This window comes from Gadus chalcogrammus, chromosome 8 (assembly GCF_026213295.1).
Source record: "Gadus chalcogrammus isolate NIFS_2021 chromosome 8, NIFS_Gcha_1.0, whole genome shotgun sequence".
Taxonomy (NCBI): Eukaryota; Metazoa; Chordata; class Actinopteri; order Gadiformes; family Gadidae; genus Gadus; species Gadus chalcogrammus.
The window spans coordinates 109484-124234 of record NC_079419.1 but is presented as its reverse complement, the minus strand read 5'-3'; the positions used below and the strand labels follow the sequence as shown (position 1 = coordinate 124234).

Genomic DNA, 14751 nt, shown 5'->3' with positions numbered 1-14751 from the left:
TTTTTTTTTTTATTTCCACACCGAAATATCGACTTTCACTGGCAGTCCCAGAAAGCATTTGTCATTGGTGTCAATTGTTCGGGCTTCGTGTAGAAGTTTTAACGATCGTTGTTAGGTAGCAAGTCCCCCCGCCCCCCCCCGGTGTGTTGTGCGATGATGCTAAAAGGGGATGATGATACGTTTCAGTTTAAGAAACCAAATGAAGAGACAACAGGATAAGGGTTGTGCTGTTAAGATGCTAGTCTCGATGCCAACATATGCTAACCTTCCCTAAAATATTAAATGGAAGAAAAGCATTATTACGTGGGAGTGCGGGTGGATGTGCGGGTGGATGTGCGGGAGGATGTGCACGTGTTATGTAGTGCCCCTTTGAGCTTGAGACCCCCTGGATCATGACCTGAATGAGGGTTATACCGGGGTGGAAGTTAAGATCATACAGATAAAATGGTGCACTCTGCTGACCGATACTACATTCAAGTCTTAATTGCTGTTTAGTGCTGAAGCCCTTACAGACGTCAAAGGAAAAGGATTTACGAGTTGTCAACGGCCCTGCGTCAGGATAATGTTGTTGGATCTCTTCAGGTTTTGTAGAAGGGATTCCGATTGCTGCCGCTCAGTAATGGCTCATGGCGACACTCAACGGGCCAAATGAATCAATCTACTTTGTACTCACTATGGATTCCAATTTAGTTGACCTGCTTATGAGTTCAGGCTCTCTGTCTCCTTTGCTGTCAAACACACCCTTCCCCTCCGATTCTGTTTTACCCCTTCCTCCTTAATTGGAGGACACCTGTATGAAGTGTGTGTTGGCATCGGGCACATCCTTGACTGTTGGTGACAACACAAGACAGGTGGAACTACTGCGCAAAGGCAGGTCATGTCATTCATATGCAATAAAGATTGCCTTACAAGTCCTACAACATGTGTTTTGTGTGTGGATAGCATGTTATTGTTTCAACTGTACAGGAAGCTTCCATCTTGGGTTTGCATTCGATGACTCGCCCACAGGTTAAATGCATGCAAACCCCACATCTGGCTTTTAAGGCGCGGTTGGGCTCTCCTTTTAACATGGATCTGATTTGAAAGTACCCAGATGCAGGACATAGAAAAAGGTTGTTTTATTTGTACAAACAGTGCCACCATTTTTAAATATGGCCTGTCGAAGTGGTGAGTAAAAAAAACAAAAAGGGGAAAAACGCAAAATTATATTGTTTTTTATTTCTCACGCTGTACAATATTTTCAGAAAGTTGTGCCACACTGACATAATGGCCCGTGAGATATAATTGCAACTCTGGTATTCTATAGATTTTTGGCCCTGGCCAGGAGTAGTGACATTTTCAACCCAAACAAACATTTCTGTAACCAGACACCCCATGTTCTGCTTCATCTATACTCTGACCACGCACAGCAGCAGTACAGTAGAATGTGGACGCACTAGTCACTAGGCACTAGTGTAACCTGCCACCGGTCCTTCCTTCTAACTGCTGCTTTTTTTTGGCAGTTACTCTCAGGCTTCGGAAGGCTATCGTAGCCTTCTCAAAGTTTACAAAGACAACAAAAATAAGAATGGACAGACATGTCTTAACAATTTCATACACATGCGGTGCAAAATAATGCAGAATCATTCATGGTGTGGAAAGAGCACACAAAAAATCTAAGAAATAGGTTAATAAATGCCAGAATCTATTGGTCAAGGGTCTACCCACTAGTAGTGAATTGAAACATTTAAGTTAAACAAAAGAAAGCCCAGATGAAACCAAAGGATTGTCATACGAGGAAATGGGATTCCTCGCTACCTTGGCGAAGCCATGTCCTTTCCTCCTTGCATTAGCGCTAGCTACGGTTAGCTCCAGGGGGAAGGGAGGCCCGGATGGAACCAGGCGTCCGCCTGCCTGCTCCCCCCACACGCCCTGCGACCTTGGAGGGGGGGGCTCTGTGGCTACGTTAGCCGTTAGCACATGTGACACCGAGCTGCACTGTCACCCCCTTAACCAATAAATAGAGAGGGAGAGATTAGGTTAAAGAAAGAGGTCCACTGAAGACAGAATCTGGGGTGTGTTTTGGTTCCACGGTCCTTCTCCTTCACCGTTACGACGATGGCGTTCCGGCGCGCTCCGGTGTTTCCCTGTTGTCTGTCGGTAGCGTTTCTCTGGCGGCCGCCGAGCAATCCTCAGCGGGCGAAGAGACGGCGGGGGGCGCGGGACACACGGCGGCTGGCGGGGGGGTGAACATGGGGGGTCCGGTGGCCCCCTGGGGCAGGAGCGGGCCGAGCTGGGACGGAAGCATCGGGAGGGCGGGCAGCGGGGGCAGCGGGGGCAGGCCCGGGAAGCTCAGGGGAGGGAGGGACCCCAGGGGAGGGAACGCTGGGATGTGACGAGATGACAGAACCTTATTTATAAACCGACCAATAGGATAATGAACCCCTTGACTATGAAAAAGATGTGCACGTTGTTCAACAGAGGAGCCTCAAATGAGGGCGATATATCCAAATGGTCCATTAACTTTACGACTGTTCTTAGTATCTTCTGCATATTTCATATATACACCTTTCATATCTCTGTTTTTAGAGTGCATTAATGCTCCCTCGTCAAAGGACTCTCCCCCTGAACAGACTGACCCTAACGACCATGAGACCCGGGACTGACCTAGCGCTCCAGTGGGGGGTGGTAGGGCCCCCAGCCCGGCCAGGGACATGGCGCTGAGGTCCGGGAACGCCAGGTTGAGGTTGGCCAGGTTAGCCGGCAGCGGCATCAAACCTGCGACACAAAACCACCATGAGAAACCCTGGCTGGTGTGAGATGGAGTGACCCGTGACGTGTGTGAGTGCGCGCTACCTGGCAGCGTGGTGGCGGGGGGGTTAAACGCCGGCAGGGGGGCGAGGGCGGGGCCGGCCGAGGAGCTGGGGAGGGGGGGGGGGGGGGGGGGTCCTGCCAGAGGGAACACACGTTAGCATTGTGGATAACAGGGAACCCCTGGAGTCTAGGCTTAGGGTTAACCCTAGTCTAGGGTTAGGGTTAACCCTAACCCTAGTCTCGGGTTAACCCTAACCCTAGACTAGTCTAGGGTTAACCCTAACCCTAGACTAGGGTTAGGGTTAACCCTAAGCCTGCCAGAGGGAACACACGTTAGCATTGTGGATAACGGGGAACCCCTGGAGTCTAGGCTTAGGGTTAACCCTAGTCTAGGGTTAGGGTTAACCCTAACCCTAGTCTCGGGTTAACCCTAACCCTAGACTAGTCTAGGGTTAACCCTAACCCTAGACTAGGGTTAGGGTTAACCCTAAGCCTGCCAGAGGGAACACACGTCAGTATTATGGATAACAGGGAACCCCTGGAGTCTAGGAGAGAACAGGAGACAGGATACCAGTCTGGAGCTCTGAGGGGAGGGTGGGCGGGGCTGAGCTGATGGACAGGCCTGCCAGCGAATCCTGTAGCCCGGCAGGGAGGGCTGCCGAGACGGGCGGGGGCGAGACTGCAGAGAGCTGCACCTGAAGCAGAGGGGAGGTAACGAGGTCATTAGAGTGATGATGCTGAGCAGGTAGTCTCAACTACGGTCAAACACATCCTGTGTGTGTGTGTGTGTGTGTGTGTGTGTGTGTGTGTGTGTGTGTGTGTGTGTGTGTGTGTGTGTGTGTGTGTGTGTGTGTGTGTGTGTGTGTGTGTGTGTGTGTGTGTGTGTGTACCTCGGTGAACCCGTCCTTCAGCGGACTGGAGGGCTCGCTGGGAGTGTTGCCGTGGAAACTGATCTTCTTGCCCTCCTCGAAGGGCCGGGTGGGGATCCTGTGGAGATATCCGTAGCCAATCCCGCAGCCAAGGCTGGAAGCAAACAAGACCGGAATGTCGGCGTTCCGAGTGGAAATCAAGCCAAAACTGAGCTCTACTACATCAAAGCCTTTCTAGAATGTTCTGTTCCCTCTCTGGTCTAGAAAAATTGTGTTGACAAATAACGAATGCTGTGTGCAGCCAGGCACATTAACGGATCACTAGCTGTCAGGAATTCCAATTCAACAATTCAACTTGCAATTTGACCTGCAATCAAGACACATAAGGGCTTAGTCCTTGATGTGGGCTGCTATGGTCCCGTGTGCCAGGCATGTGTGCGTGTTACCTTCCCTCTCCGCCCCAGGCCCCGTTGGGAGTGATGACCACCTCTCTGCAGTTGTCCGTGTCCGTGTTGTAAACATACAGCTTCAGGCCCTTCCCCTCGTGGGTCTCGATCAGAGAGAACAGGTCCTCTGACTGACATGGGGACAGGAGGAGACCAAGGGAATCGACAGAGTTCCAATAGAGCGCTAATGGAGTTCTAATGGAGTTTCACTACATTTCTAATGGACATTAGCTGGCTAAAACTGCCCCACCAGGCTCATTCGATCTGGCCCCCTAATCATCCTCCTGTATGATTGGCTGGCTCATTAATTCCCTCACTCTCCAACTCAAGCTGTTGTGTGGTGAGCGTTCTGGCGCTGATTGGCTGCCGTGCATCACCCCAGTGGGGGCTACACACTGGTGGTGGTGAGTAAGGTCCCCCCTTCATTGTAAAGCGTCTTTGAGTGTCTAGAAAAGTGCTATATAAATTCAATCCATTATTATTATTAGGCCACCTCCACTTTCATTGTTTCCTCGTCCACCAGTTTTTGGTGATGTCACTGATTCCGAGTGAATCTTGTGCAAAACATTCCAACTGTTGTATCTATATTGATCCATACGGCTGTTCACTGGCACTCTGACCGTCCTATATCAGTGTCACGGAGGACCGATCCCTCCGAAATCCCTTCAACGTTTAGTCAAGCGCTGGTTTCCTGTTTTACTAAGAAAGGCGTTGAGGCCGTCACACCCATTTCTCCCATTGTCTTTTATTACAGAATCATAACAGCAAACAGTATGACTAAAGGATGGCACCGCTTTAGAATGGACAGTGAGATGAGGCTGAGAGAGAGCGGAAAGTCCTCAATGTTGCTGACCTCTGACCCCATCACCTACCTCATTCATGACCGTGTCGGCCCCTATGATGTAGTCTGTGTGCGGCCGCAGGCCCGCCAGCGCCGCAGGAGAGTTGGGCTCAACATCCTGTGGACCAAAAAGTCAAAAGGTTCAGCCAATGCAAATTCCTAATAATTAAAAAGGGATAATTAACTTATTATACATTTCAGTTGTATATCAGTTACTTACCAGCACGTGCCAGACATTTTCATTGGCTCCCTCGAAGCTGCAGAACCTAATCGAGACCCCCAGCAAGCCCTGGCCCCCCCACATGTTGCTAGGGGTGACGGAGGCTTCCCTCAGCTCCAGGGTCTTGGAGGAGTAGACCAGCATTCGCACTGGCTTCTCCACGCTGGCCTTCAACAGGTCCTTCAGCGTGTCGTTGTCCTTATTCTGATGTGGCGGTCGAGGTACATGTCGATGTTTAGCATATTATTATTTTTTGTTTTGTGTCTACTCCCTCCACGGCGCCGCAACTTACCAGTCTCGTGTTGTTTATTGACACGATGAAGTCGAAGAACGGCTCCAGCCCCGCCCGGTGTCCCGGCGAGTTCTCCTGAACCTGCAGGAGGGAAGACGGACTTTTACGCTCCAGTTGACCGAGTTGATGCACCGCTGTGATTTCATTTCTAACAATGATCATTATCCTCAATAGGGACCATAAGCCTTACGTTAAATGTCATCAAACGGGATATGTCTCGTTTCAGTACTGTTGTAGCCCTCATACAATTGTGTTTTCAAATTTCTAAGCTTGGGAAGAATTGACCAGACAGCCGTCTAACAGGAACCCGATGGCAGACAAGTTGTTTCTACTGGACTTACAGCTGAGCGGACCCAACCTCTTCGCTCACCTGAACCGTCATTCAGGTTAGACGACTAGCATAGTGAAGTCAGTCTGGTACTCATTGACAACATTTTCTGCTACGGGTTTCAAGAGTAACATGATCTTTAGTGGGAGCAAAATGAACATGCATAACTCGAAAATAATCAACAAGGCGAGAATGAAATCCCAAGAATGAATGCACAATTCTATGCATCCTCGTTGAGGCCACAGATGACATCTCCGGCCTCAAATCCACATCCGTAGCGTCGAATGCTCCACCGATGCTAAGCTAGAGGCTAACTTCAGGGGTAAATAGATCCAGAAACTCACTCGAAGAACATGGTAGCCCTCAGAACCACCACCCGGTATCTCCACGCTCTGCGATCCTCCCATGCTTCTGAGGTGAAAGGTTTGATTAGGGTTCAATGTGTTTATTTTTCTCCAGGAAAGGTGAGATGGTTTGCACAGACAAACCGGTACACGTCGCCAAGTAACTAGCCGGCGATGCGCATGCGCTATTACGTGGCAGGAAATATGTTTTTTTTTCTTTTTTTCCAATTATCATACATTCCTGGAATGATGATTATGAATGAATAACTATTCCTTGTAGTGCATTTACCCTTCTTTTGTTTTTAATTTACATACGTGCACTGTTCATTCAATTGGTTAGTTATTGTTTTAAAGAAGGCTATGCTTTACTGACCTAAAGATAGAAATAAATAAGACGTGTGCCCGTGTGTCACACACACACACACACACACACACACACACACACACACACACACACACACACACACACACACACACACACACACACACACACACACACACACACACACACACGATGCTGTGCTAGACCTATCCTATTTGACAAGAGGGTACACTGAGGCTGAAGAGTGTAGACCCCGATTGATTTTGGACAGCTTCTATGTTGTGCTTTTTGTTGTTTTTATGATCTTAATGTTTGTGGTACTTTTAGGCGTAGTTATCATATTTTATTCAAATAATATACTTTGATTAACTGTAGCTATTTATATGCTCCTATCAAGCGGGGTTAGGGTGGTTAGGGGGGGGGGCTATGGGTGCCCGAACAATAGTGATGGCAGTCCGACACTGATGCCGCCTTCAAAACAGCTCGGAGGTTCGGAAGCTCTAGCTCTTGCGTGTCTTTACGTAAACCTTCCCTTCTTCCGAAATAGAGTGACGAAGTCACGCCTCTTCCGGTAGAGCCCATATGACCTATGAGATCGAAAAATATGAATGGGTTTAAATGGAGAGAAAGTAATTATTTCTCTCCATTGAAATTCAAGTAACATTAAAGTTCCTTGAAGGAGCTTTACTGTCACAAACCAGGTCACTGAAAACCCGTAACCAACTGCAAAAATCCACACTAACTACAACCGGTTACCCGGGCAACCCCCGACCCCCAACCCGGTCCCTTCAACGTGCAAGCCCCACCCTCCTGTTCTCCCAAGGCCCTCCCCCAGCTGACCTGATAATTCGCCCCCCACACTGATTGACAAGAAGAACATTCAAATGCATGCACATAGAACAACTGGCACAACGGACAACGAAATACAAAGCAACACATAATACACAAACTCTTTAAATGTCCTAGGGTTGCTACATTATCAAGAGTTGGGCCGTTTATTGTGCAATTGTTCAGTTAAAGGCTGTAGAGAAAACACAATGAGAAAGATTACATGTCTCGTGTGTGTGACGTCACGCTCCCTGCGACTGGTGTGGACAAGACCGACATTCTCCCCTTCGGCATAACTGACACTCTCCACATGCCCCGACTTATAATCGTTTCACCTCTTTCGATGCACTCCTAAAATGTTTTAGGACTGGCATCTCTTTCTCTCCCTCACTCACGCATTCTAACACGTTAAGTCTTTTTCACTGATCCAAGCACTCCAATACAAAAATGTAAAGTAACTTGTAATTTGAGTAACTTTAAAACAGAGTACTTTTTCACTCTTACTCAAGTAGGTTTTCCAATTAGAATATTTACTTTTACTAAAGTAGATTTTGAAGGAAGTAATTTTACTTTTACTTGAGTATAGATTTGCAGTACTCTACCCACCACTGGGTAGGGGGGTGTACTTTACAAACTGTACCTGCAGTATCTATCTGAAACCCTGTACTTTACAAACTGTAATTACAGTATTTATCAGAAGAGATATAGATATATCATAATAGATATATAGATCAAATATATATATGACCAGGGTTCCGGCCCCCCTAACCTTAACCTCCCCCTTCCCCTAAACCTAACCTTAACCTTATGTTGGTTATGTTGCTTTAACATTGTAAGTGTCATATATTTGTGTGGTGGAATGCTGCTTCAGAAAAGTTAAACCAGGTTTAACTTTTCTGAAGCATCATTCCATTATTATTATAATGCTAATACTGCTCAGTTATTAGCAGATTTAAATTATCATTATATACATTATATGATGTCACTTTGACGGACTGAAGTTTACATTTACATTTAGGCTATTTAGCAGACGCATTTATCCAACTACAATAAGTTTTTACCAAACTATCAAAAGCCTGCATGATATACCTCGATTTGATATTTCTATGGAAGGACTACATCTCCGTGAATAACTGCATTGGGTGAGTACAGACAACATGTTTGACTTAACTGTTTGACCTCATATTCGAACAACAATTACAATTATCCTAATGCTTATTCCGACTGAGTAAAGTATTTAATTTATTAGTTATTTTTGTCTTCAATGTCAACTTTGAAACACCTTGCCAGGCACGTGCAGAGGGGGGGGGGGCTATGGGTGCCCGAGCCCCTGCCCTTTTCCCTCTGAAGGACCAAAGTGCCCTTTTGAGTGGTCATTTAATTTTCAATGCTTTGTAAAATTACACATGAACAATTAAACATTAACATGTGAATCAATTATTCAAGAATAAAAATGTCTAAAAGTAATAATCGAGAAGTAAAGTTTGTACTTTGTAGCCTCGTTTACCGGCGCTCAGTGCGCAGCTGCCGCTGGGTGACGTCATAGGCTATCAACGTGACTTTTCACCTTTGCCTGCCTGTGCGATGCGCTTGTTGTTTTAAGAGACGGTACAATGCAGGGTAAGATCACTACAGAGTCAGACACAGACAGTTGTTTCCAAAACCATTAAGTTGATAATGCTAAATAAACTGTAACAGTTATCTCGTTTTGTAGCTTCATTTTGAAGCATAGGCCTATGTTTGCCAGCAAAAGCTTTTCAACAAGCATCGTTTTAACTGACTGTGAAAGTGGCTACCACTCGGTTTATTTTCTATAGCCTACCAGCAAACCTATCTGGGAAACCTTTTGAAATTGCAAAGGGAAAGCATTCATTGTTATATTGAATCTGTATAGGCTACTCTGTAGTAACTACGTGGCCACATGACATGGCCAGTGGCGGTGGGTCAATAGAGGGCACCAGGGCATGTCACACCATATTTGTACCGGGTGCCAAATTTGTACCGGGCACGTCATCCCGGTACAGACTATTCTGTACTGTCTATTACTGTGCCAAACCAAAATTTTTGATCACCAGCCGCCACTGGACATGACAAATCCGTTTCATGTCTACTCTGTCTCAGTGTCTCTGACAGAAGTGGTTTTTGCATGTGCCCTTTTTTGAATTTGAGCCCCTGCCCCTCAAAGGGTCGCTGCACGGCCCTGCACCTTGCTCAGTATGGTATTTCTATGTGGTTGTATAATATGCGTTTACTTGTGTCTTTTATCAAACTGCCGGTCAGGTATAAAAGTCCAATGGCGCCATCAAGTGTAAAAACAAAGTCAGTAAATCAATTAGAATTCTAATGTAATCTAAAAACCACAACTTGACATTCAAAATAAAATAAGAACTATCCCTATTTTGGAAATTGTTCATATACACTGTTTATAAATCGATAGAGCACACTATATTGAGTTTGTTTATATGGGATGAAAAAAAAATGGAATGGCGAATAAAAAATTGCCCTTATTCATTACGCAGTAGTTTACAATATAATAGTATTTGATATATTCCTCTGGCGGTCAATTAATCAGGAACAGGGTTTGTAGTGGCAGCTTTCCAGCGGCCACTTCTGGGACCGGATATAACCGGACAACGCGCGTCGTAAGTTATAGGTCTATTTGTTTGTTCCTTCTTAGTCAATAATAAACATAGATGTCACGATCGCATTCACGCGATTGAAAAATTGTTTGCCACTTCCGCCCCACATGGTCACAGGTAACCCATCAATACATCAAGTCCCTTCCGCCCCACATGGTCGTAGGTAACCCATCAATACATCAAGCCACTTCCGCCCCACATGGTCGTAGGTAACCCATCAATACATCAAGCCACTTCCGCCCCACATGGTCGTAGGTAACCCATCAATACATCAAGCCACTTCCGCCCCACATGGTCGTAGGTAACCCATCAATACATCAAGTCACTTCCGCCCCACATGGTCGTAGGTAACCCATCAATACATCAAGCCACTTCCGCCCCACATGGTCGTAGGTAACCCATCAATACATCAAGCCACTTCCGCCCCACATGGTCACAGGTAACCCATCAATATATCAAGTCCCTTCCGCCCCACATGGTCGTAGGTAACCCATCAATACATCAAGCCACTTCCGCCCCACATGGTCATAGGTAACCCATCAATACATCAAGCCACTTCCGCCCCACATGGTCACAGGTAACCCATCAATACATCAAGCCACTTCCGCCCCACATGGTCGTAGGTAACCCATCAATACATCAAGCCACTTCCGCCCCACATGGTCACAGGTAACCCATCAATACATCAAGTCACTTCCGCCCCACATGGTCACAGGTAACCCATCAATACATCAAGCCACTTCCGCCCCACATGGTCACAGGTAACCCATCAATACATCAAGCCACAACGTCTGACGTCCCACTCCATTGGCCAGACAGTTTTTATTATTATTTTTATTATTATGATTATTTTGCCGCCATCAGGTTATTGCTTTTTATTTTTTTTAATGCTGCCACCGCCGTCTAGTGGCGAATTAGGGTTATTGCGTTTTTAGTTTCATAACACTGCCGTTTTTTTAAAGGGTTAGGGGTTAGGACCCGGGGTAGGGTAAGGATAGGGGGTTTTAACCGAAGTGCACCCCGGTGCAGGCCATTTCCGGTGAATATCTTTTGACAGGAAGGTGCCAGAGATATGGGAGGCAGACGTGGCCCCCCAAAAGGCAGGAGCGGCTTTCCGACAGTGCCATGCCCGAGTCCGTGCGACCTTTCCCTCCACGAGGTGTGGAGTTGGGCATCACATACGCTGCAGACCGTAGCGGCTTTGCACAGCCAAATCCTGCTTAGGGTTAGGGTTAGGTGTAATTCAGTATCCCAAAGATCTCCCCACATCGTCCGCCGACTTCGCAGTTAAGATAGAGATCTAAGGCAAGGCACGGGCCGGCGCTTGTTACTCTTGGTGTTAATGTCCACATGCATTTTGACCCAAAAACTAGGAAAAGATTGGAAGTGATCTTCGTATTCTAATCGGGATTTTCAGATAGAAAGTCTTTTCGTATTCTGGTTGGGATTTTTAGATAGATTTTTTTTTTTATATGTTTGAACCAGTTTATGTTTGCTGAAAAATCTCTTGAAAGATTGCAGGGCACGTCATCAGTCGTGGACCCCGGGATCATCGAGTGTTTCTGCCATTATCGGGAGACACCCTCACCCGAGGGAGGCCCACCCGAGGTCGATAAACTCTCGGGTCATGTCCCATAACCCATCAAGAACCTTTTCTTTAAATTTACGATTTCCATGGTTTACTCGCATAGTTGTTTAAGTAGGTAGTTTTGTTTGCCCTTCTTATTCTAAGCATTGTTATTGTTGTTATTCTCCGTTTCATGGTCGGAATCAGGATCAGAAAGATTATTCATTCTCCTGTCGGAGGAGAGATCGGAACGATTATTCGTTCTGCTGTCTGAGTTGAGATGGGAACGATTATTCATTCTGCGGTTAGGGTTAGGGTTCGGGCCAGAGATCAGGGTTAGGGTTAGGGCTAGAAAGGGTTAGGGTTAGCGATCAGGGCTAGGGATAGGGATCAGGGCTATAGACACGGGTTAAGGTTGGGGACAAAGGTTAGGGGTTAGGTTTAGGGTTAGGGGTTAGGGTTAGGGGTTAGGGCTAGGGTTAGGGTCAGAGTGAGGGTGAGCGTCAGAGTGAGGGTTAGGGTCAGGGTGGAGTAGCAACTAAAGAAAAAGATGGACCTGTAACCTTTGCAACCTTCAAACCCAAAAATATATAATCAAAAGAAATATGTGATATTTTATGCAAAAGTAAATAAAATATAGATGATAAGGACAAAAAAACATCCTCAGTGAGGAAGGGAGAGGTTATAGTTAGGGGAGGGGGAGGGAGAGGTTATGGTTAGGAGAGGGGGAGGGAGAGGTTAAGGTTATGGGATGGGGAGGGAGATCCACTGGTCTCAAGGCCAAAGAGAGACAGGTTCCAGATCCACCTCATTGAATTAAAGTGCTGCTTGATAGCATTATTGAGGGGGGCTAATTAAAGTGCTGCTTGATAGCCTTATTGAGGGGCCCTAATTAAAGTGCTGCTTGATAGCCTTATTGAGGGGCCCTAATTAAAGTGCTGCTTGATAGCCTTATTGAGGGGGGCTAATTAAAGTGCTGCTTGATAGCCTTATTGAGGGGCCCTAATTAAAGTGCTGCTTGATAGCCTTATTGAGGGGGCCCTAATTAAAGTGCTGCTTGATAGCCTTATTGAGGGGCCTAATTAAAGTGCTGCTTGATAGCCTTATTGAGGGGCCCTAATTAAAGTGCTGCTTGATAGCCTTATTGAGGGGGCCTAATTAAAGTGCTGCTTGATAGCCTTATTGAGGGGCCCTAATTAAAGTGCTGCTTGATAGCCTTATTGAGGGGCCCTAATTAAAGTGCTGCTTGATAGCCTTATTGAGGGGGCCTAATTAAAGTGCTGCTTGATAGCCTTATTGAGGAGGCCTCATTGAATTAAAGTGCTGCTTGATAGCCTTATTGAGGGGCCCTAATTAAAGTGCTGCTTGATAGCCTTATTGAGGGGGCCTCATTGAATTAAAGTGCTGCTTGATAGCCTTATTGAGGGGCCCTAATTGAAGTGCTGCTTGATAGCCTTATTGAGGGGGCCTCATTGAATTAAAGTGCTGCTTGATAGCCTTATTGAGGGGGCCTCATTGAATTAAAGTGCTTCTTGATAGGACGGCGACTTGGCGTTTGATGGTCTGGAGGAAGCATCTGGAATAGCCGGGAGGTCTGGGGGCATCAAAAATTAGTAATTAGTAATTAGGGGACTGTAAAAGGAAGGGTTACCAAAGGGGGTAGGTGGCCTCGTCCACATGATGGGGGAGGGAACAGATTCTGTGAAAGCGGTTGAGTTGAGATTTTATGATGGAACTAAAAGTGTGTTGGGGGTGATAGCTGGTGCTGAATAATAAAGAATGTCTGTCGGTGTCTTTAAGGGAGCATTTCACCGGTGGAGGCATGAATATGTATTGAAATGGGGTCCTATATGTAGTCGAATAATAAAAAATATATATAATTTGGTGCCGTCTTGACCGAGAAAAGGCAGAAAGTGACTTTTTGGCGCTTGTGGATTGAAGACAACAACTCCCACCCTGCACCACGCTGCACAGCTTCGCTGGCCACTCCCGCTGATCTAGATCTCCGCCTATCGGACACCTCGCTGTTCCATCTACCAAGCTGATACCGCAAGACTTGAAAATCATTTCACCCAAAACTTCTGGTGAAGAGTATTAGTTGGTGAACTCAGTGAATTACCGTATTTTCCGTACTATAAGGCGCACTACGTAAAGACTATAAGGCGCACTCCGTAAAGACGGAGTCATTTCGAAGCCGCATCGAGCTGTAGAAACGCTGTAGTAAATATTGAAGGTGCTGGTTCTCCACAGAAAAAAGTGGAGCGCATCAAGCCTGCGCGCTGTATACAAACATTCAGACACGAGGAGATTCAACCTTTTAAATTGAGCAGAAATTCTTTTTAATGTATAGTTAGTAATTACATTTATCAAGGTGCTTTATTTAAAGCTTCAAAAATAATACAAATAAAATAATAAATAAAAAATTCAATGCAACTCTGACGTCCCCCAGCTGGTGGGGAGCCACTGCCATCAAGCGTTTCAGACGTCCACACGAATCCTAATACGAAACCGCATAGGTCCGGATAGATTTGAAACCACCTCCGAGAGTGGTTTCAGAAATGTGTGGTTTCGGGCACCGGATTCGCCAGCTCCGTCTGGACGGTCGGTCGAACGGACAAGACTTATGCGGTTTCACCAAAAAATCGCCTGTGTGTGGACGGGGCCTTAGAAGGCGAACACACGTTCACCAAGACGGGGAGACAGCGCAGGGTGACTTACGCCACTATCTGCCAATGGATCGTGGATGCCTGGGCTGATATAACAGTCTCAACTGTGGTCCAAGCTTTCACGAAGGCAGGAATAATCACTGAACTGCCAGGCAACAGCAATTCGGACACTGAAGAAGAAGAATTCGATGGATTCGTGGACAGGGAATGAACTGAAAAAGTGAGCTTTACGTGTTATACGTAATTGAGCTAACGTTTGAATTAGCGGTATCAGACTGTGTTTCTTCTACGTGTTTACAACTGAACAAGGCTGGGAGTGACATCGTTACCATGGGAGTGAACGGAGTTGTCAGAACGCTTAATAAAGTTTGACTTTATCTGACTGTTTTGTTGACATTCCCTTTAGCACAGCTCCATCTACTCGATGCATAACGCAACCCCTGTCAAACGTTTGATGGCAGTATCTTCTATTCTATGCGCCTTATAATCCGGTGCGCCCTATATATGAAAACATTTCTAAAATAGGCCATTCATTGAAGGTGCGCCTTATAATCCGGTGCGCCTTATAGTGCTGAAAATACGGTAGTCCTCGTTTG

At 46.3% G+C, this 14751-nt stretch overlaps 1 protein-coding gene across 1 annotated transcript; it reads right to left on the bottom strand.

The window, feature by feature from the left end:
• Positions 1-1435: 1435 nt before the first annotated feature.
• LOC130388118 (Golgi reassembly-stacking protein 2-like) lies at positions 1436-6299 on the bottom strand. The gene is made up of 10 exons (XM_056597461.1): positions 6134-6299; positions 5462-5542; positions 5170-5373; positions 4981-5067; positions 4109-4239; positions 3684-3816; positions 3365-3488; positions 2836-2928; positions 2647-2757; positions 1436-2364 (listed from the first exon to the last, which is right to left on the bottom strand). The coding sequence occupies exons 1-10, from the start codon at positions 6194-6196 to the stop codon at positions 2090-2092; spliced, it is 1302 nt and encodes a 433-aa protein (XP_056453436.1). The 5' UTR covers positions 6197-6299; the 3' UTR covers positions 1436-2089.
• Positions 6300-14751: the final 8452 nt, after the last annotated feature.

Bases quoted from the DNA above. Each gene is read 5' to 3' on its own strand.
- LOC130388118 (XM_056597461.1), bottom strand. From the start codon at position 6,196: ATGGGAGGATCGCAGAGCGTGGAGATACCGGGTGGTGGTTCTGAGGGC. The intron at 4,240-4,980 runs GTAGGTGATGGG...TCCCCATGTCAG, and splicing joins CCGACACGGTCATGAATGAG to TCAGAGGACCTGTTCTCTCT. The intron at 2,929-3,364 runs GTATCCTGTCTC...TCCCTCTGGCAG, and splicing joins CCCCTCAGAGCTCCAGACTG to GACCCCCCCCCCCCCCCCCC.